At 40.0% G+C, this 26,997-nt stretch overlaps 1 protein-coding gene across 5 annotated transcripts in view; it reads left to right on the top strand.

Annotated features, from left to right (window-relative positions):
- LOC122774399 (RNA-binding motif, single-stranded-interacting protein 3-like) overlaps positions 1–26,997 on the top strand; it is a 101,037-nt gene that overhangs the window by 70,104 nt on the left and 3,936 nt on the right. For all 5 annotated transcript variants that reach the window (XM_044033622.1, XM_044033621.1, XM_044033620.1 and 2 more), the window contains 6 exons: positions 151–230; positions 11,487–11,593; positions 16,051–16,094; positions 19,916–20,012; positions 22,030–22,080; positions 26,794–26,910. In XM_044033622.1, the coding sequence (XP_043889557.1) occupies positions 151–230; positions 11,487–11,593; positions 16,051–16,094; positions 19,916–20,012; positions 22,030–22,080; positions 26,794–26,910 (496 nt within the window). The remainder of the gene's footprint in view (positions 1–150; positions 231–11,486; positions 11,594–16,050; positions 16,095–19,915; positions 20,013–22,029; positions 22,081–26,793; positions 26,911–26,997) is intronic.

Genomic DNA, 26,997 nt, shown 5'->3' with positions numbered 1-26,997 from the left:
CAGCACACTGACAGATCCATAACCAGACAGTGTTGACCATATTTGCTGCAATGAGGGGACACATCTGCATGATTTTTCGTGAAATCATGGAATCATAGCATGCAGAGCTAATTGTCCTTTTTTTCCTCCCCCCTCTTCTCTCTCTCTCAGGATGGAGTCGACGGAGAAGTGTGATGTAGTGATCCAAAATTTCAATGGAAAATTCTTGAAAACCCCTCCAGGCATGACAGGTAGGAGTCGGTCGCCAAAGACGACGGTTCTGTGCTTTGTAAGCTAAGGTTTTTCAATGGAACTCACTTCGCAGTCTCATTTACTCCAACTCCTCAGAGGCAGCCAAACTTCACAACACTTCCAGTAAGTTCAGAGGACTTTAGGTTTTGATTAAAAAAAAAAAAGTACTGGAAGTAATCTTTTGTTCTGTCTTGTGGAGAACACAGCAGTCTTTTTTCATGTTTGAGCTATGTGTGCACTGCATGATCTGCGCAATTATTTTTTATGAGGTCTATTTTTTTTCCCTCCACTGGATAAAATACCCACATTTTTCTCATTTGATCACTGCTTAATGTTGTCTCCACACCAGCAGCCATATGCAGGATAACCTTATATCTTTAAAAGATCAGACAAACTACAGAATAACCTCATTTTAAACCAGAAAGAATTGGGATCGGGTGTCTCATGAAATCTGAATCCTAGTTTGCAACATCCACTAATGTTAGTTCATTTTCATGCATTATAAAAGTGGGTTATCATATTCCTGTAGAGGTATATAAACAGTGTCTTTGTTTTTATTTTCATCGACACTACAGAGGAACAAGCCTTTTTTTCTTTCTTTTTTTTTAGGCTAGTGAACAAATGTGTACTGTCTGGTATCAAATCAAGTGATTGTGTTTTTGTAGTGGAAAATCTCAGGTCCTCGCACATCAGGCCTCCTCTGCCTGTAGGTGTTACAGTAGTCTGTGTACAAAGCAGTGTCTGTCTTTGCAACTGATATACTAAAGCATCACTCCCTCTCCCTCCGTCTCTCTGAGTCCTTAGACCACCTTGAATTGATCTAGTAGAAAGGTCTTAATGATGTGCAGGACACAGACCGAGACAAGTGCACGCACAAGACACATGTACATACACGGACAGATGTCGCTTGAAGCAAACAATCTGTTCCTGATTGTCCTCCAGAGTGAGCAGCAAATACTTGTTGCCATTTAGAACAAAGAAGAGAGGGGGAAAACAAGAGTGGGATGTGGAAGTTCAAAAAAAGAAAGGGAAAGAAGAAGAAGTATGTGGGATGTGTGGATGTGAATGAGTATAATACAGACTGTATGGAAAGAGAGAAAGAGGCTGTCAACAAATGAGTGAGATACGAGGGAGAGAGGACATATTGTTAGAGGGAAAAGGCGAGTGAGGGAGGAGACATTGAGTTACAGATGGAGCAGATATACATTCATCCATCCATCCATCTTCTACCGCTTTATCCTCCACATGAGGGTCGCGGGTGCTGTGCCAATCTCAGCTGACGTAGGTCATAGATTTATATTATAAATATACTGTATTTATCATTGGCAATTGTGACAGCAAAATCCTCTTTCAATACTAAATGTGCGCTAGAACGCAATTAGACTGTGTTCCTAGTTCGTTCAGAATCAGCTGATTATCACGGATGGCGGATCGTCTTACGTGATTTCCGTATTCCCATAGCAGCCTCCGCATTAAAACCACTTGAAGCTCAGTTAGAACTGTTCTCTATGAGACGGCTTCTCTCGGGGTCAATGGAGCAGTGGGCGGGTGCAGATGCTGGGCTTCTGCATGATGATCGGAGGAACTGTCAGAAAGGTGGAGACAGTTTTTGATTGACAGTGTTGCAGAAACAAACAGGAGAGCGGAGCCTTTTCTGCCTCAGTCCTGTGTGGATTTTGCCAGGGAAGTCTGTAGCTGTAGCTGGTCGTTGTGTGTGATTTGCTTGGTGATATAGACCATTTTCATTTGTACAAATACAATACACTGAATAAAAACACCATTATAGCATTTCAGTTTTCCATCATTAACGCGTTTCCTTGTTCTAGTTATTCGCTTGCAGAATTTATGTAAGTTTCGAAGACCAGCGACTGCCACTGGCATAGAAATCCAGCACAGAGAGGCAGAGCTGTGGACTGTGCTTTGGCAACATTATTTGTGAGGCTCAGCATGGTGGACAACTTTCTCTGTTTCTCATGCTGACTGCTGTACTTCTATAAAATGAGAGTTATTCTGTGGGTGTGTAATCATGTTGCAGACAAATGTTTGATGAGCACCGTTCCACGACAAAACTGAAAAACCTTGTGGTGAAGTCATATAATATCAAAGAATTCACTGTCAGAAATGATATTATTATGATCATTGCTGTTTATGTCCTCTAAATAAAAGGAGACATACCACTGCAGGTGTTAATGTATACATATTTTCGCTTACTGTGAGCAAGGTAAATATTAAAAGCTACTTGAAAGGAATAAATTATCATGTGAAATAAAAGCTCACGTGTGTTGATCCTACAGACAAATATCACACGATTTTGCTGACCATTTCAAAGCTGTTAAGTATAACATTCAGCTCAAAGTTCCCGTTTTTGGTCGGATTCATAGCTCATCGTCCTCATCATCCATTTCCAGCAGTTGTTTTTAGTGAAAACATTCTGAAAACCCACTTAATGCTCCTGGCTAGGCACCAAATTTACTATTTCTGACGTTGTCTTAGTGCATTAAGCAGCTAAAACGCCAGAGAGAATACTAAAGTTATGCCAGAAATTCCACATCAGTTAATGCCGCCATTCATACATCACGACTGTTAGAACTACATGTTCACCATAATACTACAAGGTGATTCTATGTTAGTGTTGTATTTACAGCTTGTTGTGCACAAAATGAATTAATACTGATTTGAAGTTGCCGACCTCTGACTTAAGTAGTTTCAAGCTCACCGACCAATGGAATGGTCAGAGACTGTCTCACACACACTCACACACACACACACACACACACACACACACACACACTGTGCTCACTAATCTGATTTTTGTCACTGGTTTTCTGTGTCACTGATACTCTGGCATTTCCAAGGCTGTTGCGGTGACATCATGACATGCCTTTCAGCTTTGTTTGGTTATTGGTCTCTTTATCATTTGCCTTTGCTTCAAAACAACAACATATGCACATGCATATGTGTGTGCATGTTTGTGTGTGTGTGAGTAATGTGTGCCGTGCAATCTGTCCATCCCAGGAGATGTGTTGACAAGTAGCAGTAATATTTTTCTTTCTATCCACAAGATTAATGCAAACATTGATCACATGACCAGCACTTCAATCAGTCATAGTTATCATATATTAGATATAGAGATAGAGGAGCTTTCATTTTTATCTACACAACTACTAGATCAGTAGTCGGACTGAGTACATATCCATATTTGTTTCTTCCTTAGGTTACATAATATGATACAGTTAGAACAGTATGATTTTCTCATATGCGCTCCACAGTTTGAGGTCTCTGTAGGTGATGTGTGCTCGACATGTCTCCACTCCAAATGTCTCATCACTTTTACTAAACAGAGACGAGCTGCGATTTCGACATTCTAATCTGAGGTGTCAATGAAGTAATCACAGTCTGTGAATATACACTCACTGTGCGGCAGAGACTCAGTTCCAGTGGAAGGCCGTCTCCATCCAACCACAGAGCGCGCTTGTCTTCTACAGCTCCATCACAACCGGGCCACTTCATGTCATAGCTTGCTATATTAACGCTCCCAGATGTATTGGTGCGTTCACACCTGCAGTTGGTTTCATTTGCTCAACAGAACGTTGACCTGGTCACTAGAAACCTCTAGTCAATCCAATCATCGACTTGTCTGGTGTTCGCACAAAAAAACCTCAATGCTCCCCATGAAAATCATTGGGAGCTGGACCTTGCTTTATGTACCGTAAGATTCTGTGAGGATTGTATATGGTCCTTTTAAGGGAACTGCTAAAAACTCATGGAGTGGAGCCTGCACATCTCTGTGCAAACTCATTTTATTGCCTCTCAAGGGAAGCACTCTCTCTTTTTCTATGGTACAGCTGTGTGAACAGCAAAATGACAATAAATCTTTAAGATTTGTATAGTGATGTGCATTTTGCCCTGATAATCTTGATTAAATAGCCGCCTGATTTAACAGTAGCTTAACCTTTGAATTCACACTGAAACCACACAAAATAGAGGAAAATGCTGTGGTTGTTCTGTTTAGGTTTCACACCTCTCAAACCACTGTCTGGTTGGAAGCAGATGCTTGAAAAATTCACACTAGCCTAAACAACATTCACTGAGGCCTTAACCACACGGAAATAGAAATTTCGCCGTAGGATCTGTTCCTTTTTTATTTTTTGCTGTGTTTTCCATAAACACAGCATTGTTTCAAGAAATGTCTTCATCCCCTCGAAAACCCCACAGTACGACTCTAAATGCTGTAGTACATAATGTAAAGACAGGCATAACGTGGCACTGTTAACGCTGCTACAGAAATACATTATACACTTTTTTTAAATAAAGCTTCATTCCAATGTGTTTATAGTTACAGAATGAACCAAGCCAGAGCGACTAATGTAGGAAGATAAAAGTAAATGCAAGAACAAGAGCGGTTTGACTATATGGCACCATCATTTTGTCAAAGTACTATATTGCAGAGTCCTGTATGGGTCCATGTTTTTTTTTTTTAAAAAAACCTGCCCATACCCATGAAGCCCCATAACGGAACTGACCTGTTTACCATCATTATGTCTAATGCAATACTGCACTCGCCCATACCTGTTAATAAAAGCCCTGTAACCTGACTCGTAACTCGTGAATCATTTTCCAAAAATAGTCTCCAAAAACGGCGATTCCATGAGGATAAAAAAAAAACCCTAAATATAAATATAAATACAAAACTTTTGCAGTTTCTCCTAAAGTCATTCTTATGTGTAGGAGGCCTAAATGGGTCAGTGACTAAACAGAACACAAGATTTAGTGTGAAATTGTGAAAATTGCTGTGAGGAACATCAATTCAATTCAATTTTATTTGTATCGCGCTAAATCATAACACACATTATCTCAAGGCACTGTACATAGACAACATCACGAGGAGCAGAGAAACCCAACAATTCACATGATGAGCAAACGCTAGGCATCAGTGGAGAGCAAAAAACTCCCTTTTAACGGGAAGAATCTCTGACAGAACCAGACTCAAAGATGTGCGGCCATCTGCCTCGACTGGTTGGGGTGAAAGAAAAATGGGGGACAGAGGAGAGGTGAAGGTCACCCTTCGCCATGTTTTGAGCTTCTTTGACTTTTTTGTGATGACAGCATCATTTAAAAAAATACTGTTTTAACCTTAGATTACTGTGTTCAGTCTTTTATTTTATCTAGATGTGTTATGAAAATCATGTCATCACATTTTTATCCTTTGTACTGTACTGTTTCTTCCTCTATCCCACATGTAATCATCCCGTCCTCCATCTCCACTGGTATCATCATATTCCTCCTGCACGTACTTAGCATGTTTCCTCCTCTTTTTGCACTCAGTATCTGCTGTAGTGTTCTAGCTTAGATTTTTCTCCAGAAACAAGTCTAAATTTCATACAGGGAACATTGTCACTCAGTAGTTTCAATAACAATCAGGAGGTTGAATGCGCTCCAGTAACTCTTTAATAATTGGGGATGGTTAAAACGTGTGCAGTCCTATGCCATTTGTCTTTTGTGATTGATGCCTGTCATTCAAGTGATTTGAGGCTTTCATAAAGGGGAAGAAATAATTTTGATGTTCTTGATAATGTTTAAGAAAAAAAAAAAAACTGTAATAAGGCTGCACTGAGGAAAAGATTGTATAATTATGTGGCGGTATTGTACCGCCAGACATGGTGACAGCTTTCATGTGTTATTTGGAGACACTGATTTAACACTCAATCATAGCTGTAGTGGTTAAAATGTGATGCTTTTGAATCAGCGCTGTTGACTTCTTATAGCGTCTCATTTTATCAGTGTATTTCATTTGTACTTGGTTCCTTTTGTGATAGTTAATGATGCTGGAAATACTTTGATGGTGATGATATTAAAGAACAGCCATATTTGAGGAAGTTGGAGAGTGGGTCAATATCTAAAAAAGCTCATTGCATCACACAGGATGCATCTATTTACATTATAAGGACAATAATATAATAGTGCTATAAATGCAACATATAAACATTTTCTGTCTTTCTTGTGATGCTTGAACTTGTAGTAAGTAACTCTTGTTAGTGCTTGTTATTCTGTCTCAGGCCTCTGACCTCTTTGATGCTCAGTGTCCTTGACAAAATAAAAATAAAATAAAATAAAATATAGAAAGTGGGGTTGAATCCCATTCATCTAAGCTGAGGCATTCCTCATTTTCTCACATTTGGGAATTGGATCCCATTTTCCAACTTTTCCAATAGGTTACCATGTTGCTTTGCTAATGGATGAGATTTTATTTGAAATGGAAAAACTTTCCCATTTGAAGGAGTTGGTCCCATTCAAACTGTATCCTGTTCTCCCACAATGAAACTGAATCCATTGAACCATTGAGGCTTTCTATGGCGTTTTCTGGCGTTTGGTTTAGACGCACCAAAAACTGTCAGCAAGTGAATTATCTTCTGCACTTAACTCGGTGCATCGACAGGTTATTATCTGTGCTGCTTTCTCCAAAATACTCTGTTTTTCTTTGTCTCGTATCTCCTGCCAATCTTAGCAGAAGTGAATCGGATATGTTTATTTTCTCTGCTGGAGTTTTAACAGTTTCTGTGCTGCCCTACTGTGGTGTGCACTATCCCACAGTTCCAATGAGTGGTAACACAGTGTGTGCACCACTCTTCACAGTGCAAGCCGTGCTACATAGGTGCACGTCCTGACAGTTAAATACAAAACCCCCACAGGTCACAAGCTCCCGGACAAAACAGTAAAGCACTAGTTCTTATTTCACCTGCGCTCAGACACATTCAGACTAACCGATCTCTGTCATTTATGAGCCTCGACACATGTGCTACTATGTCTTTAACGCTGAATGACACAAAACACTCAACTACAATGGAACTATTAACTAAAAATGATTACTGATTTAGCTGCAGCAAGGCTTACACAATGAGTGCAAATAAAAAGTCCCTTTCCTTTTTGAGAGAAAAAAAAAAGTGTAAAAAAAAAGTGTAGCTTTTTGTGCAGTTAAGTGTTTTGTGTGCTTCTTTCAATTACATATCTATCAGGTTTGCACCTCTTGTAGTGTTGTTTGTAGTGTCGTTTGTGGTATTGATTACAGCTAGATACTGAAATTGAATCTGACAAAGATGTAGCTGTATTTGTTGAAATACTTTAAATATGAATGAATTATTTCATGTTGATTTTCAGTGTCAACACAAAAACAACAATTTACTGAAAAATACATGCACGAGTGCTTAGCATCAGGCTACAAAAGTCTATTTATTTTGGACTTGAACAATATTTCGACTCATTCGCTAGTGATTGATTGGAATTTCTTCATCTCTGTTTGCTAAAGTTTACGTGTCTCTGAACTCTTTCAGTATTTGGTTTCGGACCATTTTAATTAACTTCGAGCCCAAAGGTGATCCATTTTAGGGGCAGATGCAGCTGAACCCGAATTCCCCACAAATTTATCACTTTGTGTTACAGAGACGCTGCAGTGAGAACAGCAGGGGTCAAACTGACAATTAAGAATGCTCTTCCTTTTAAAGCCCTCTTGTGACTTGCAACAGATTGTAGTAATGTAGCTGTGAAAGCGAGCTAAATAATTAATTTGATGCACCACTTTGAGCAGCCTTTTCTGCAGGGAATCTTGTCTGCAGATGCTTTATGGCTGTTGTTTCTCCCTAATTGTGTGGCAGCTAAGTTTGCCTCTTAATGGTAAATAACATTTATTATTGTCAATTTCATCGTCAGTATTAATGGCCTATCACTGAAGTTATGAATGAAAATAGGGTGAATTGCATAGTGTGTGTTGTGCACACACACACTATTGTGTATTGCAAATGCAGACCGCACACATTGTTATGAGCTTACAAACTAATGCATGCGAAATAATATTAATATGTAAATTCAGCTTATAAAAGTGCATTTATAACTTTAAATGATTTAATGTACTTTCAGCTAGAGCTCAGCTACAACACTTATAATATGTGCTATAATTGATGTGTTGTTTTTGGCTGAATGCATTGACTTTATTACTTCTTCTTTTTTTTCAAATCAGAATGAATGGGTATCAGAAAAAGAGAATGCATGCAGCGTCTTACGAAAAAAAGAAACTTTATAAGGCAACTAATCCACTCCAAAAAAACAACCATAATATACTTCTGTGGCAGTTTCTGAAAAACCCTAAAAGTGAGCTCTAAAACAAACAAACCATTATAACAGTTTCTTCACAGATGTTTTGTTGGATTCTTTACTCATATGTCGTTGAGGGACACCAGATAAATGAATGAAGGAAAGCGCGCTGATATTTCAAGTGTCGTTTTATTTGTCTTCTGCAGTTGCCAATTCTCTGTATTGCTTTTATTTAGCTATTGTTGGATTGTCTACTTCACTATTTCTAACAATAAACAACACATGAGTAGTTTTGCTATCTCCATGAATAGCCATGTGAGTAGAAATAAGGTTTAATTTTAAACACGGAAAAATCTTTTTCATTCATTGGATAACCATTTCATTCAGACCAGCACAATCCTTCCTCTCTCTTTAGAGGACAAGGAGAGGAAAATAAGTCTTCTGTCTTGACAAGTTGTCAACCATAGACAGTGTGACATTCTCTCTTTGTAACACCAGTGAAACAAAACAGCAGTAGAATACAGAGCCTGTCTTCAAGTCACTATCAAGAGCGTGTCTCGCACTTGAAGTAGCAGTCACAAATACACACACACACACACATCATTGGACGTTTTACATAACACCCATAAACCTGACTGTTAATCCATAATCTCAACATAGTCCTGGTCTAAATAATAATAATAATAATAATAATAATAATAAAAAAGGCTTTACAACTGAATTATACTTTTCTTACCTTATTTACTGGTGTTTTTCCACAACTTCAGTATAGCAATAGAAAATGAACATGAAGAAGAAAATGGAATGCATTTGTGCCAAAGCAAAATAAACTGATCAGCCACAGCCTTGAAAACCGATAACTGGTTTTAGTATCGCAGCAGATGGTTTTTTAGTTTGTTTTTGACAATGTCATGCCACAAAGATGTAGAGAGTAACTGGACCATTAAAACATATTATATTATATAACACAACATCATATTATTGATGATTCAAACTGAACTTTTAAAATTAAATTAATCTGTTATTAACCATTTCTTGGATACAGAAAACATGAACATTAATTCATAGAAGGTGTACATTATTTATTTTATTTATTTATCCCTGTCTTGTAAGAAAAATAATCAGCGTAAAAGTGTCACCTCTTAACAAATCGCCATTTGATCTTATCTCATGTTTTTCTCTTTAGGAATCTAAACTGAATAACTTTTTCTTTTTTATTTACTAATGTATATGTCTTTTATTGGCTTCTCCACACCTTTGCCCAGGGACTACAGTTGAAAACTAGCTTTGCAGCTAAAACTGGCACTTTTACAGAAATGTTCATGATTGTGCATCCCTGATTCAAATAAATAAATAAATAAATTCAAAAAAATGCTTTTGGTGAGGCACACACATGTACACTTACACACACACACAAGTGTTTACCAGACGTATAGGAATACTTTGAGCAAAGCAGGTAACGGAGGAAGAGAAGGGGAATGATTGAGAAAGATGAATAGCGTATGGCAGGGGATGATAACAGGGGCCCAGCTGTGTGACCTGCTATTCAGACAGAAATCAGGGTAAAACGGCATAATGACAAAGTACTCCTAAATGCCGCATAATCACATGGCACTGTGATACTCCGTCTTCTTACCTTTGGAGTACCCATCCAGGCCCCAGGCATTCCATAAAACTCTGCTCTCACCCTTCAGCACTGAATGCTCCTCTCCACTGAGAAGGCCTCTTCTCATTTTTCAGTCTACAGAGACGAAGAAGCATCTCTCTTAAGTAGGTGGGATAATTGCGTAGTTTGTAGTATTTTCATAAAATTCTGTCAAAGAGTTCTTCTGTTGTTGTTTTTTTCCATTTCTTTGCTCTACGCAGGGACGTGGATCCACTGTTTGACTCTCGTTCTGCAGTTTGAAATCACTGCCAGTTAAATTACCTGCTAAAGACCCAGAGGTGTCCACAAAAACTACAGCTGCAGTTTACTGCTTTATTTTTTTTTAAACAGCATTGGAGGACCTTTGTGTTTCAGCGTACTGTTGTGATGATTTTATTTGATTAATTAGTGAAATCACTGTTGACGCAATACCTGTTCCTGCAAGTTTTTGCCACCTGATCTTTTGTTTGTTAGTGTTTGTGTTTTTAAACTGTCTTTTTACGTTTTCAACTGTGCAGCGACCTTGGGTTTCGTGAAAGGCGCTTTATAAAGTTATTATTATTATTATTAGTAATAAAAGTAGTAGTTCTTGGAATAGAAACATAACTCAGTCACATTACCCGAGGACAGTACACATTTCATTCACTAATTTCTACTAAGTATCATTAGAGTAATTATGTGTATTCTGATTAAAAGCTTGGTTCGATGTTTAGTGGGTATACGTGTGTGCGTTTCTGTTTGTGTGTGAACAATAATTACAGATTACAAATACTACACTCAGAAATGACATAAAAGAGAAGTCAAGCCATCAACTGTCCTGTAACTCATGTCAGGAGAGCAGAGTCATACAATAGTTTACACTCTCTTGCTTTCTAGCAAATTCTAAAAATACTCCTTTGTTAAATGTTATGTTTAAGCCATATCTCCTTAACGATCTACTCATTTTCTAAAATATGTGGACTAGACAGAACAAAGCCTGTGGAGAATCCTCCAACTTCCTGTTATTTCAGAAGCCTGTGGGACATTTAAAGCCGAGGCCTATCAGGTTCCCGTTAGAATTCTGGTGAACTGTCGAATGAGAGGTCACACTCAGCTAATCCTATCTGCAATCAAGGCTTTCTTCTCTCTATGGTCCAAAAAAAAAAAAGGGACCACATTGTCTTTGGAGCAATCACAGCCTCAGTCCATTGCCCCGGGGTTTGAGCGGTGGAGTTATTTAGCGTGTAAAGTATGCCTGTTTAGTCGTTGTTTGAACTACACTCGCCATGCTTTGATGATTAGCCCATGGCCTCGTTTCCACATCAAGGCGGCTCTCATCCAAGTGCAGTTGTAGGAGTTGTAGAGATAGTGCGATAATAGTGTTGTTGTTTAGATGTTTGGATTAAGAGTGCAAGAGATAAATGTAAGACCTGAAGAGTTGTTTTCTCGTCCAGTTGATTTTTTTTTCTGCTATTAGGATGATTCATTGCTGTCCACCCTCTCTCCCTCTCTCTCTCTCTCTCTCTCTCTCTCTCTCTCTCTGTAGCCTCAGCAGAGCCATTGTTGTGCAAGTTTGCTGATGGAGGCCAAAAAAAGAGGCAGACCCAGGTTAAGTATCCCCAGAATGGCAGGCCATGGACACGGGATGGAGAGGTAAAACTCAATCAATTTCATCATCAAGAATAGCTCACCAGTACACTTACACATATAAAGTCCCTCATTAGCCACTGCAGCGTTTTATTACAACACAAGAACCACATCTTACATTCAGAGTGTTACAAAATTCTTCTTTTTTTATTTTTTCTTACCCTGTGCCACTGAGCAACTAGATTTTTCCTTGGGCGAAATTATGCCACAGCAGACATTTCTTAAATCAGCAGTAGCTCACAATCACAGTAGTCTGTGTGTCTCCTGGGAGCTAATAAAACCAAAAGTGATGTTATACTGACTCAGTTAAAGCCTTTCCTTTTCAACTTTTAAGCAAAAACACAACAATCATTACATAAATTAGGGAGAAGTACCGTTGTATTAAATACAATGGATTGTACTTGATTGATTGACTGACATTCTACAGCTGCTTTTTGTCGCCCCTCTCATATTTTAAATATCCGTCATGTGTTCCCTTTGACATCAATCTCTTTTTCACGTTTTATAAAAGAATATAAAATGAGAAAAGCTTGACAGCCCCCCCCCCGCGGGGTCATTATCAGCCTTCAATCGAGTCAGAGATGCAGCTGACAGTGTGAATGCTGGCATATAATGTGCAAAAAAGTTATTCAATTTAAAATCCAATGTAATTGCAGGACCTCAATGCCAAGTTTTTGTTTTCTTTTGTTAAAACTCAACCTTCCAGTCCTGTCATCATCACATGGAATGAAACATTGTGCAGCAGATTGAAAGCAGATTGACGGTTGCACAATGTGGAGATTTCACAAGTTGTTAGTGTCAATACCAAAGCTTTCATTTACAGAACAAGGGAAAGTGAAGAATAATGTCACCACCCACACACTGATTGGATTTTTGTCTGATTTCGTAATGTTTACGTTCCGTAGAGGTTGGGAAGGAGAGGGTTAGTGAAGTGAGGTGAAACAGAACCAGGCTGAAACAACTCTGACTGTTTGCACAGATTGTTATTTTTTCCATTTCCCTGTGTGAAGAAATCACACCAGGGCTTGGTTAACACGCGGCCTCTCTGTTTAGTGATTTCTTTCTTTGTATCCCGTTGTCTTACGTTTATGAATTGGACTTAAAATAAATGCTGGATGCTTGCAGCGAGGTTCCTCACACATTTGTCAGTGGCCCAAGTCCTGACAAGCCCCACTTGGCATTGCAGAGGAAAAGCATCCCGTCAGTGGTTTATTCCTTTGTCAGAGCTGAGTCTCTGAGTCCAGGCAGATGAATAGAGACATCTGGTAGAGTGGGGGGTGCTTTGAGGGGCCTCATCGTGTCCTCACACTCAGTCAGTCATCCGACCTTAATCTCCCAGAACCCCTCACTACTAAATGAGTCTGACCTTGGCCTTGATTATGAGACAGTGGTCCCGTAGCCTCCAAACGCCTCCTCCATTAAAACCAGGCACTAACAGAAGACGGGAAGCACAACTTGTTTAAAATTGTGTTGTGTCATATTCTGGTGATTTGCTTTGGGTTTATTCTGCATTTCTTTGTGGCAGTTTTTTTGTCATCATCTATGATGTCATTTTGTGTCACTTAATTGTCATTTTATGTCAAATTCTAGCCACTTGTGTGGCGGTTTTGTGTCTCTTTGTACTCCTCTGTTTTCGCCTCTTTGTAGTTTATTTATTTTTTTATCCTTTGTGGTCCTTTTTTCCCCATAGTATTCCTCTGTTTATGTCTCTTTGTACTCAGTTTGTGTCTCTGTCATTGTTTTACTTTTTGCCAACAATGAATGATAAAAGTGATGTCAAACACAGGTTTTCTGGTGCACAAGTGTCCTTATGTGTTCTCTCTCTCCAGGACTCATGTGGTTTTGCTGTCAAACTAAATTTTAGAGCGTAAGATACAATATCAAGATGCTTTCCAGAGTTGATCTCCTCTATTTTTGGCACATAAATTCAAAAGATCGTCGATGTGTTTGTTTAAAGTGAAAGTTCCCTGCTTTCAATCAGATTTTTTGATTGAGGGCTGATAAGAAAATTAATATCTGCCATTGGAATGATTAATTCTTTCTATTTGATGTCGTCAATATTTGGCAGCGTTTTTTATGGCTTCTGCGGTTTATGTTTTCCACATCCTGGGAAGGAACAGTGTTTGGGGAAGAACCAAACATTGCAGCCCAGTTATGCATCAGGGCACGCTTTCAACTCATGTGCCAATTTGGAGAGAAGCATGGAATGTAGAACAAGTCAAAAATATTTTTTTGTGACGCTGCCGATAGAAGAGGAGGAGGACAATGACGGCGAGGAAGGAAACTGAAGATTACGGGACTAAAAACACACAATTCATACTTAAAATGTAGCCCAGCATTGCCAAGATGCAGGCGAGTGACTGAAGGTCTCCACTCATTTGCACATGATTGAAAAAGTGAGGCACAGTCATTCAGAGAGAAAAGTAATTTAATGATAAAGACAAGAACTTCATTTAAGGGACAACAATTAATAGAGAGGAGGACAGTAGCTCCATGTTGACATTATTCTTATTGAAATTGTGCATTGGGAGATTAAAACTTCAATTACAATCCTGTGATAAATGGAACAGTATGTTTTCTGCTTGTTGTTGTTAGGTCGAAGTGCACATGTGAACGGAATTATATTGCTACAGACTTCCATTTATGGACATAAATATTGAAAACAACAAATAAGCTATAACTTATTATAGTATATGAGGGTTTAGCTGATGAGGGTTAGGGCTATATGTATTGGTTGGTCAGTTTGTCAGTTCCAAAATGGCATTGATATTCACAATAGAGCTGAAAACTAGACAGTTTTTTTGTCAGTAAAATTGTGAGTTTGATTAATACTTTTAATGCTTTCTGGACACTGTTCGGTTCCCTGACTGATAATACAGATGTTTGCTGTGGCCATTAGTGCAGAGAGCTCGGACAGATCTGATTTGAAAACTTACCAGGAACCACCGTCCTTTTCCCCCCGTTCTGCTCTTTTTGCATTCTCAGAGGAATATGAGCTGAAATAACATCAATAAACTTTTTTTCAACTCAGGCTGTCACATAGTTCATGGTGCCCTGTATGGATTTATGTCCGATTCTTTTCTCTTTTTTATTAAGTGCAAGTGGAGTGAACAGCAGAATTCTTCATATGTTGTATAAAAAGGGATTTTTATTTCATTCTCGACAGCTCATGATAATCAATCTCATTTGTATTTTCGGTCAGTGTTTTTTTTTTTTTTCTACTTTTAGAAAATCAACCATGTAGAAATCCACCAGGAAAACATTTCTGCAAAATTACAGACAAAGGAGCAATAAATAAAACGTTTCATTCTCTCATATGATGTCACTTTTGTATGTGGTTCCATACAGTATTAATTATGTACTTATTACATCGAGGAAACCTCCTAAAGTTAACCACACTAACAAGACAATTGCACTTGTCATTTTGTTTATTTTGCGTGGCAATCTTACTGTGTATTTACATTTAAATATGACACATCGTTTAAGTGGCTCACAGGCTCACACACAATCATGCACAAGCATTTTAGAGATCCCGAGTGCTTTTAACAGGCCCACTGAGGATTTCACTGAGGAAATTGTCCATTGTTCAAGACTAAGCAGTTCTTTATGTCCCTCTCGCTTGTTTTCAGATATTGGTAATTTGGGAAAGAGAAAGCATGTGCTCATTTTTTTATTACACATCATGAATCATACTGTCCCTCTGCATTCTCTTCCTCGCTCAACCATTTCATACGCAATGATACCAAGCACTTTTAATTTCAGTTGACCACAACAACAGTTACGTAGCGTAAAAACAAACCCTTAAAGTACTTGAAAGTCTCTGTAAAGGGATAGAAATGTCTCTTGTGGCTGTGTCTCCCCCACAGGAAAATGTGTTTGTCGCCACCTCATCAGATTTGAGTGATTAAAAAAAGTTGAAAAGTGTTTAAATATTAGGCTTTAAATCATGTATTATTCAGCTTCATTCTCAACCCTGAGGGGGCATCTACTCATTCAAGTGGAGACCAGAGTCCGGAAACGTCGTAGTTCATCAGTGTTTGTACAGAATATTAACGTAAACGCTCTGTTAACATGTAGAGAAGTGGCATTTTTACCATCTTGGTGTCAGTTCTAACAGCATGTTGCACATAAACAGAGAGCGAGTTTAGCAGCAGTCCTCTCCATCTTCCCGTTTATCAGCAGCACCTGCAGCCTCACAGCAGGAGTCTGCTCCTCTTTCTGTTCTTCTTCTCCACTTCATTTCCTCATCTGTAGCAATGTCATATAACATGAGATTTTACGTGGTTTTTTTACATGCAGTGAAGTCACATTTTCAGAGAAACTGTTTTTATCCTTTACCACTTTTTCACATGTTCTCAGCCACTATTTTCTAACAGATAAAATGTGTGAAGAGAAGAAATTCTGCATTTGCTTTACAGGGTTTTTAACCTTTAAATGCATATGTTTGTTGTTGTTTTTTTCAGAGCGGTATGGCGCTGACATATGATCCTACTGCAATGCAGAACGGGTAGGTGGACACTTTCTCTCACAGGTTTACAGCGACTGCAGCATTCAGTGTTCAAACTGTATTTTTGATTCATATGCCCCAGTAAATGCAAACTAAATCCTATAAAATACCAATATCACAATGTGTGTTAGATTGTATTTAGAAAAAATGACACCCAATCTAACAAATCTGAACAGGCGAAGTAAGCGTATATGTTCATAGCCATCCAAGCTAAATACAATAACCCATGACTCATTTCTCTAGCTGTTGCCGAGGAAGTGATCTTTCAGAAAGGGAAATCTAAACAATACTTACTGGCTCAGCTCTCTTACATTTCTATAAAACGACAACAACAGTATATCAGTCCTTAATGAAACCTGGAGTATATTAATAACCCATCTAAACCTCAAACAGCACTTATCAACAAGTACTGTTACTCAATCCTAAGTACTCCCTTCACATATACATATAGATATACAGTACATATACATATACAATGTGCCCAACCCCCATTACCTAGATTACACACATGATTGCCATTATTACCACCATCTATTTGTTGTTGTGGGACTTAATCTTCTCTCGTTCTTATGTTTCGCACAATAAAGAAAAAAAATAAAATTGCACCTACGTGCATACAGTCCGTCCGACATGTAAGTTTTGATTGCAGACAGGGAAGTTGTGTGGTGTTGCATTGCCGCTGTAAGACTTTCATCAGCCGAAGCTATCTGCAGTGCTCCCTGGCTAAATGCAGAGAGCAGAGTGTCTGCCTCTTTCAGGGGGAAATTGGAGATCGCTGCTGTCTGCAAGGAACGCTGCTGGTGATACAGTCCCAGGAGACTTGTTCCTCCAGATCTGTGCTTCTCTTCTCGTCTTCTTCACCTTGTCTACTCACTCTTCCTCACCCTTTTAATCCTCACTCTCCCTTCTCTTCTTCACTGTTTTACTGTCATGCTCCGCTCATCATTATCTCTGCCACTCTCAGTATCACCTTTGAACTTGACCGTCTGTTGTTTTCAGTCATTGTTTCCTCTCTTTGTTTAGATCTCTAATTTAGTTCCTTTCGGGGGTTTTTTTTAATTCCTTTCTTCTATTTCCAAGCATCTGCTTTAATTTTGGTCAGTGCTGGTGTCTCTGTCTGGGCAATATTTGTGGATGCATCAGTGCATGCTAACACGCGAGCATCTGTGCATTTGTGGTGCTTAAACCCTCTCTGACCTCTCTTCTGAGGTCATCTGAGCTTCTTCCGGCGAAGCACTAAATGACTGTGAAATGCTAATGCGGCTAATTAAAGAGGCGAAAAGCGAGGAGGGAGAGGGTTTTAATGAATAGGGAGGGCCGGTTGGGGTCAAGCAGGGGATAAAGGCAAAAATAAAGTCAGCCCAAGGAGAGAGAAAGGGTATGAATCAATTACTGGTTTGTGAGTCCCTTCAGATGGCTGGTGTTTGGGTTCTGATGCCAATCTGATGTTACCAAAAACATGTGTTCCAACTGTCCAGACTGCTTTGCATAGGCTGTCCTCTGTGTGTCAGAGAAACTCTTGAGGGCTCCTTTTTTTTCTTTCTTCACCTCCTATCTGGTCTGTCTACTTTCCTGCTCTTCTCTCTATCCTTCTCCCTCTCTGCATGCCTCTGTTCTTACCTCTCTTTCTCCGCCTTCATCTCTCTATCCTCTACCTCCCCTGCCCACGCACGCACACACACACACACACACACACACACACACACACACACACGTACAGTATATTTTAGCAAGCTTGCTCGCATATCTTTGCTGAGAAGTCACTGAGGTCGGCACTAAATCATTTGCTAATTTTTCAGGGGCAAACTCCTGACAGTGCAGCTGGGTCACACCAGGGATTCACAAAGAGGTTTTAAATTCAATCTCGTCTTAATGTTCTCTTCGCAATTACATGTTTAGTGTATTGTTTAAACAGCCATGCTGGAGTCCCTATTGACAGGGCCGCTGCTCAAGGCTAATAGCCTCCATCAATAACCTTGGATATGTCCTCTACCTACTATTTCTCTCTTTCAGTACACATCACTCTAATGAAAAATACACTAAACACAATCAGAGAACCATAGTGAATAACCCTATTGCACTCGCTCATTTGTATTCATCAGTGACAGTAATACACAGTCTCTAATGCGAGTCATACATTAATTGTATCGTCAAATAGATAGATCCATACTACTAAATGATCTGTGGGGGGAGTTTTTTCTTTCTTTCTTCCTCCTCCGTGCTCATCGCATGTCCCACTTCTCGGTCGAGCTCAGATCTATACTTTGAAATCAGTGCTTTCAATTCAAGGGCTGCCAGTAATTCACATATATCAATAAATGCAAATGTACAGTGCAGCGGGCCAAAGGAAACACCGATGCAGAATAATGTTTAACTGACATTGTTTCCAGTATAAGGCTACATTTACAAGGGAAGCTGAGGAGACATTAAGGCACGGTGCTATGGGAAAATGTAAGAAAAATCTGTGTCCCTTTATTGATATACCTAGAGTCACATAGTCGACCCATGCAATAGAGGATGTTTGTCTCCTATAGGTATATACTGTGTATTATAGAGAAAAAGCTCAACTTCATCCACAACTACAGCTGAAATTCAAAGCTACTCGTGGTCACATTGACCAAGTGCAGGTCCCGGCACTGCAAAAGCCTATTTCCTGTTGCCGGACCTTACTTGTTGTGTATATAAAATGACAAAAACATAAAATGATGATGTCTGTTAGTGGTGGTGTGTGTAGTCACCTTTAAGTAAACCCACAGTGTGTGTGTGCGTGCGCACGTGTGTGTGTTTTTAAGTACTCACCCAATTAAGCAACACTTGATTTGTGGCAAGTGCCTTTTTATACAATCATGGCTGGTAGAGATAGATAGGGGAGGGCTTCTCTCTCTATCTCTCTCTCTCTCTCTCCCTCCCTCCCTCTCTCTTCTCCCTTGCTCCATTATTCAGTCAACAGACACTTGGGGATCGATCGGGCACAGCAACACGGCCTGGCGGATGAAACATGTCCTCTCTAGGTACACAATGATAAATAAAGCACCGTGAGCCACAGCATTCTACCACTGCAGCACTGAGGGGGTGAAATGGAAAAAGAAAAAGATAGAAGTGCAAAAAATCAGAAGGACAAACAAAGGTATAGCAAGTGAAGTAAACAGAGAACAAAATGCACGTATTAAAGACGCAGCGTTTCCCTCGAAAATGGAATATGCATAAACGGGAACATAAAAGGTAATACATGAAATGTTTCACCCACTCGCGCATTAAAGTGATAATTCATTATTATGCACAGCAGCAGAACAGACTCCCTCATAACATGATGTGTACTCCGGTGCAGTGTCAAGTCTCATTCTAAAACGTCTTTGATAGTGTGGCACAGAGTGAAGCTGCAACATTTGTTGTTTCCAAGACAGCCTTGATGTCTCAACCATTTTCTCAGTGGTGTCTTGAAAGTACACTGGGTGGTACAAACGGCATGTGGTTATGTTTGAAGAGCTAAAGGTGAAAGTGTGCAGACAAGTCTCCACTGATATTGACATTTGTGTCAATATAGTGCTGTCTTTTGTCATACCGAATAATCACTTTAACTCAATTACCATGCATTTGGTGAAATTAACAATATGGAACGGGGTGGAGTGGCTCAGTGGTTAAGACCCTACCTTGTGTACCAAAGACATCATGGTCGCAAGTTCGATTCCACCCCTGGCTAATTGTACTTGATTCCATTGTAAGTCGCTTTGGATAAAAGCGTCTGCTAAATGACATGTAATGTAATGTAATGGAATGGAATAAAAAATAAAAAAACACCTCTTTCTTGTCTCCTTCCACAGCTTCTACTCTTCCCCGTATAGCATCTCCACCAACCGGATGATTGCACAGACATCAATCACACCCTTCATTGCTGCCTCTCCTGTCTCCACATATCAGGTGGGTGAACCCTTTCTCAGGTCTTCTGGTTAAGGTCCAGACTTGGGCGCTTGAAGGAGCCTTTTCGAAAATGCCATTGATTGTTTGTTCCTTTCACGTCCGTATAGCTGTCAGTAAAAAAAAGTTAAAGAAAACTATTTCTTCCCATATGCAAGGAATGATTGTCTGTCACTAACCGACCTGCCTGCTTGCATGCAGTCTTCTCAACAATCTGGACAGACATACACCACTGAAGCAGAAGAAAGCCAGATTTGAGCAAAAATTATAAACAAAGTGCAGCCATGTTTCCGGTGTTTCTAGTTTAAACGTTTTCAGCGTGTTCTACTGACTCAAATTTAGTTCAATCCAACCTTGCAAGGTACCCCTGTGCAAGTTCCAGCTTCTGACATGTTTCTTTCTCACTGCCAGGCAATCAAATTTAGCACAGCATCTAATGTTCCCAATCAGAAACGGCTCCAGCATGGCATCCCACGGACATATTATTACAATCTCCTCGCACTCTCTCTGCATCTTATGCAAGGTTAACAACACTGTCCACCTGGTAAAGTGGTGTTTGCTAACAACTACAATTCACATGAGGGGAAAAAAAAAACAGGCATTTTGAAACAATATCTTTGTAATCGCTTTGTGCAGATTTGTGTCTCCATCAGTGTCATAAACTATGCTATGGGATGTGCTTATGAAATATGTCATGAATATTTTCAAATCTTTCTGTCTTACACGCAGCGCAAATGTCGTTGCCAGTTTCCAAGTGGCACCGTTGTCATTTTCGCCACCAGCACTCAAATGCAAATGCATGCGCACATCAGTGCAATTCCTTATCCTCTTCAGTCTAATGGAGTTGTAGCTGAGGGTCCACTGGCCAAGGACCATGCACCTGTCCCTCAATGAAGGGTTCACCTTTGAGCAGATCCATCTCCTCAGCAGAGAATCATGTGCTCGATACAGGGCCACCTGGCTGTTACATGCAAAACTCTGATTTGCTTTATTGACGTTGTGCCAAAAATACACCTACAAACAATTCAGACAATAAAAAATAAATACAACCTCTTCTGCACCCTTCTCCTCTGCACCCACTTAGTGGATAGATTACATTGGACGTGCCCTAATGCATTTGCGCCTTGCACTTTAGACCACGTGCTATGAATAGGGCACACAGACTTCAGAATAAGTAGCAGTCCTCCCCCCATTGGATTTTCTTTCAAGCACAAAGCACTGCACAAATGCAAAGACACACCTTCTGCAATGCTGAGTTACACCGAGACACAACTCAACCGTGCTTTTCTAATGCTTTGGCCTTATTAGACTAGGAATGTGCGTTACTTTAACTCCCAGTAGACAGACAGGTAACTGAACATACACCCATGTTATTACACACAGACACCTTGCATGTGAAAGGGGGGCCTCTGGGGACTGGTTTGTCCTCATCGTAGACTAGGACACTGACAGTGGGTGTCTGTAGGAGATGAAAGTAGTGATTTGTGGCCGAGACAGTCTTTGATGATGAAACTGCCTCTGAGAAGTAATTATTGGACTGTATTGCTCTCTGTGGTCTTCATATCCTCTTACAATTACAACATAACATAGAGTATAGTGGACACCCAGTTACCACTGTAATATTTTTTAAGACACACTGTCACACGGGGACTGTGGCTCTGAAATGGGCTTGTAAAGACTTGAGCTAATGAATCATTTTCTTTCCCCTTGTGGTTTTATTTTTCATTTTCACTCGCTTCCTGTCATCCTGTCTTACGATTGTTGTTCCTTATGTTCCTCAATTCCTTACACACTTATAACGATCTTTTTTTGATCTTGCCCTTTCCTCTCATCTTCATGACCTCCCCTCTGCTTATGCCCACCCTCTCTTTTTAATTACTCTGTTTTAATCATCCTTTCTATCTACGCTCTATCTGTCCTCTTTCCTTCATCACCACTGAGCATATTGTCACCACTTCTTCTCTTCTCTTCTCTTCTCTTCTCTTCTCTTCTCTTCTCTTCTCTTCTCTTCTCTTCTCAGGTCCAAAGTACGTCTTGGATGCCACATCAGCAGTATGTTATGCAACCGACAGTAAGTTTTTGAACAAGCTATGATACTCACTATATTTGCATTTAACAGTGTTTAGATATGAGAGTCAAACCAAGGACAGATGGGTGGAAGCTGTAACTCTGCATCTGAGTCCTTCTCTGCTGAATCAGCCTGTGAATAACCTCCTGAAAGCTATGGAAGAGCTGAGCAGAGCTGACACTGAAATCTATTATAAAAGGCTGCTCTCTGCTGGTCTGAAATGAACCTGCATATGCAGAGCAGTAAGGAAAATGCACACACAAAAATAACTTGGACACTAATGTCCAAGTTATTTTATATTTTTAGGTTGTCCACAGGTTTTGCTATAATGCCAGTCAAACCTAGTGTCACATTTGTCCAACTTTTTAGTAACATAACAAGAAAAACATTCATTCATTCATTTTCTACTGCTTTATCCTCCACATGGGGGTCACAGGACCTCTGGAGCCAATTCCAGCCAGGGCGAAAGGTGGTGTACAGGTCGCCAGTCCTTCGCAGGGCCAACACACTCTACCAAAAGTGTCAATAATATCTTCCAGTGAAACTTGGGTTTGATACACACCAGTTTTCATTGCAAAGCTGTTCTCAAAATGGCCTCCCTTTTAAAAATGTATGTCACTGATAAGAAAATTCCGGATGTAGAGGTGACAGTAATGAGATATTCACAATTCACCATGAAGTGATCTCCACCATCATACCCGACAGAAGCTTTCAGACACACCGCATTGTCTGGACTGCATTTCCTTCCTGTCACACTCTCTCATCCAGGGTGTTTTAATTACAGTATTAACATTGCAGCATATTACTGCAAAATCAGTATTTCTTTTTTTAAAAGACAATAACGTCATCTTCTCACATAAAAGGATTTATAGTCAAGACAGATTTTACTCTCATTTTTACCCATGCTAACATCTGAAGACAGTTTTATGCTGTTGAAACTGTTGTGGCTTGAGAGAAGGAAGTGAAGCTGCCCCAAAACAATGGTTGAAGTAGATCCAAATTCTGTTTCTCCTCCTCTTTGTCATTCTCTCATTCTATCTGCCTTCCTGGTGTCTGCCTGCCAACCGCTAAAAACAGTCCGTCGTCATGTCCGATTAAAAATTATGTCTGTGATAATACCCTTCTGTAAATGTGTTTTGGAGCAAAGGTCCCATCAAATTATTTGGCAGGCCACTTGATATGACTTGCTTGGACAGAGAGAGAGCTAAAAGAGGAGAGAACGAGGAATTGGAGAAAGAAAAACATGAACAAAGCATCTGCAGTTTGACAGGGAGAGGCAGGCGAAGGGAAAAAGAAAAATTGAGAACAAAGAAATGAAAACAACTCCTCAGAAAGCAAGCCTGGCCTCTGCGTCTGTCTGTTCCCAAACCTTGTCCCTGCTTAGACAAAATCCCAGTAAGACAACAAAGGCCAGAGCTTGTGGATGTATTTCGAGGAGTTTGGCATATTAGAGCTGCGTCAGGGAGGGAGACTGGGAGAGACACAGTGGCATGATTCTGTTCCTATGGCAGCGGAGGCTTCTTCACTCGTAGTTAATGACTGTTGACTTTGATTAATGATGTGAACTCATTAACACATTTAAAGTGATGCACGCTTGTACATTTCTGCTAATCACTCGGTCAACATACAACTAGAGATTCATGCTCACGGTGCCAAATATGTCAGGTTGCTGTATGTGTGTGTGTGTGTGTGTGTAGCTCGCAAATTCACACACTCACAGAGACGCACAGACACACATTTTGACCCTAATTAAAAGGTTTAGCATGGAAGAAAAAAAAGAGCAGTGCTAAGTGCTGTTCTCTTTATTCCTCGGGAATATGTGTACGTACTCAGACAACAATATTTACACACAGACACAACGTAATTCAGACACACCTATACACACATAGTGGAGTGGCTTCACGGCCGTGTGTTTCTGTGTTTCTGATCCTTAGTGGAATGCCCAGATTACTTTAATTCCCTGTCTTTACATCTTAATTAGTGAGAGGACAGCTTTGTGCATAATAACTCACAAATCCCCAGGAAATGAATGCATTACCCTAACCATGCATGGCAAGACAGACAAGGATGGCAGTTTATTGAGGAGGGCTTTAATGAGACATCCAAAGAATTGTGATTCCAGCTCTTCCTGAGTTAACTGCCACGGTGAACCCATTTTTTACAAAAACAAAGACGGACAAAGAGAAAGAAAACACAGTTCCGTACATATCTGAGGCGGCAAATGTTGCACAATACGCACTGCAGTGTTTGCAAAAGTACTACCTGTGCATGCATGCGGGTGTATGGTTAGAGTTAGAGTCCAGCATTACCCGCCCTTTTTTCTTTACTTTATAGTCCTGTAAATTCCTGTGTATTTTTGTGTGGTGAAGAAAATTTTCCGGTAAATCTTTTCTGTGGCGTTAATACAAGCCTGTCAAGCCTGTCAGAGCTCGCCACCTGCAAGGGAACAAACAGCTAACCGTCACACCAGCAGCAGTTGGTGTTTTTGTTTGTTTTTTTTGTCTTAAGCAGGCATCATTATCAGCAGTACGATGTGTCTTGCTGCGTGGTGCCTGCAGCGCTCTTCTTTGTCTACTGAAAAAAAGAGGCAGTTCAAAGTTGAAACAGATATTGTCTTTTTCTTTCTTAAATTTGACTGTCTCCGATACCTGGCATTATTAGTGTATTCTCTATATATGTATACCATATGTAGTGATGGTGTTGATATGCAGATACATGCAGAAAAGACAAGTGTAGCACTTGGTGCAGCTATAAATCAGACAAAGTAATTAGTCTTCCTGAGTTCCCTTTTGCTTTATACATCTCTCTGCCTTCATGGAGGCCTGCTGTGAGAGAAAGAGCAGGGAAGAATGTGAAATAATTAAACCAGGGAATGAATTATGTACATGGATGAATAGCTTGGGTATTAACTGGAATCTGACGGCTGAATCCACCTGGCCGAGCCAAAGGTTTGTGCAGTTTTGAGTGGATTTGACGATGTATCTGTGCATGTGTTTAATGCAGTTAGGAGAATGTGTGCTTGTGTTTGTTTGCAGGAAAGCGTGCCACTCATTCACTTGTGATGTTGAGGACAGTGTTGACAGAGTGTTTATGACAGTCCTACTGCTGTGTTCTTCAAACAGACCTCCCTATAAAGACAGCAGTCAGGAGGAAGAGCACTCACAACTGTTCTGTCAGTACTGCGTGTGTGTCTGTGTGTGTGTGTCTGTGTGTGTGTGTGTGTTTACGTGGGTGCCACCTATGAAGCCTGCAGATGTAAGGATCTTCACGTACAGTTTTGTACCTACGAACTTTTCTGACAGATTGAATGTGCCTCGGAGAGGAACGCCTCTGTGTGTGTGTGTGTGTGTGTGTTGTTTTGTTGGGAGCTTCCTTTCCGAAGCCTTACAAACACAACTGTTAAGACAACTGCCATCCACCTGAGCTGGCGCCTTAAACACCTAAATGTTCTTTTAACATCCTGCGTCAACACTCGAGTGCTGACTGCTTTCTGGAGCAAGCAATGCAAACAAATCCACTCGTGCCGTCTGTGCTCATGGGAGTTGTAGTCAGACAGCGATCATAAACGAATGGTGTTTACCGCGACGGAGACGCTTACCAGACACCTCAGCACACAGCATCAGCAGTCTGTAGCAGAGCTGCACTGAAAAAGGTGGGGCTCAGAGCATGAAGGTGTTAGGCCGCATCAGAGCTCCTCACAAAGTGGAGATTTACAGTAAAAATCCGTTCTGCTCCGCTCAGAAGCATGTTTTAACAAGACTTTCAAGCTGGTTGAGTGGGTACAAAGTCCAAACTCCAAGTCGTGAAACTCGGCAGGGTTTGAAGAACTTCCTCCTCTAGCTGCATGTTTTATTAGTGTGTCATTTAGAGGTATACAGTAAAAAATAGCATAATACACTGGAGCTTATACTGAAATTTGTTTGCATAAGTGTATCATTTCTTTAATCCTTAGAACACTGCATTACTATATTAAAACATAATATACAGAGGCTATAAGAAAGATTTATATCCATTTTCAGCACAACCTATAAGCAATCTGATGAAGCAATATTTTTCACTGTTTTCATCAACTGTATAAACACGCCTGAGCAAAAAGTATTCAAATTTTTGTAGAATCAAAAAAGGATTTGTGAAATTTGGAAAAACGTCACAGTTCAAAGTTCGCTTGGCTTATTTTTAGGAACAAAAATAAAATAAAAACAGTCTGTTTTGAGACTTCTGCACTATTGCTGCTACTCCCAGTTTTTAAAAAGAAATATACAGTATAAAATGTCACATATCTTTCACTCGGCAACACATATGAGGATGAAAAAATCCTGAAGGTGTGACCTACAAACACAAACCCCCAGGATGCCCATATAAGGAGTTGTGCATTATTTCCACGGCAATTTACCAAGGCATTATGCACTAAGGGTTCAAATAAAAAAGTTTGTTTTTGTAGTCCTAGATGAGGCCGCCATCTTGCACTGCCATGTTCCTATAGCAGCGAGAACGACCAAAATTCCACCAAAAGATTTTGTAAAAGGGAGGCGTGAGGGAGATTTGTCATAGTCTGCAGTCTCACCATTAGATGTCACTAAATCTTTACCTGTATTCAGTTCTATCTCATTTATAGAGTGACTTTGACACTCTCTTTTGTTAAGATTCTCTGCTCAGATGATAATGGTTTGTGCAACAAAACAAAGTCGGTCATGTGTGTTTTCTTTCTGACTCCAGGGCGCTGTCATCACTCCAGCTACAGCTATAGAGCCCAGTTTGTCTCTTCATCCCTCCAGTGTTATGGCTCCTCTCGCCCAGCAGATGAACCACCTGTCTCTCGGCACTACAGGCACCGTGAGTCTACCTGACACTAAACCTTCATCCCCTTCATAACCCTAACCCTTTGCATTACAAGGTAAACATAATTAGACAAAAGAGACA

This window comes from Solea senegalensis, linkage group LG9 (assembly GCF_019176455.1).
Source record: "Solea senegalensis isolate Sse05_10M linkage group LG9, IFAPA_SoseM_1, whole genome shotgun sequence".
Classification (NCBI taxonomy): domain Eukaryota; kingdom Metazoa; phylum Chordata; class Actinopteri; order Pleuronectiformes; family Soleidae; genus Solea; species Solea senegalensis.
The sequence above is the reverse complement of the archived record's forward strand: the minus strand, read 5'-3'. Positions and strand labels throughout refer to the sequence as shown.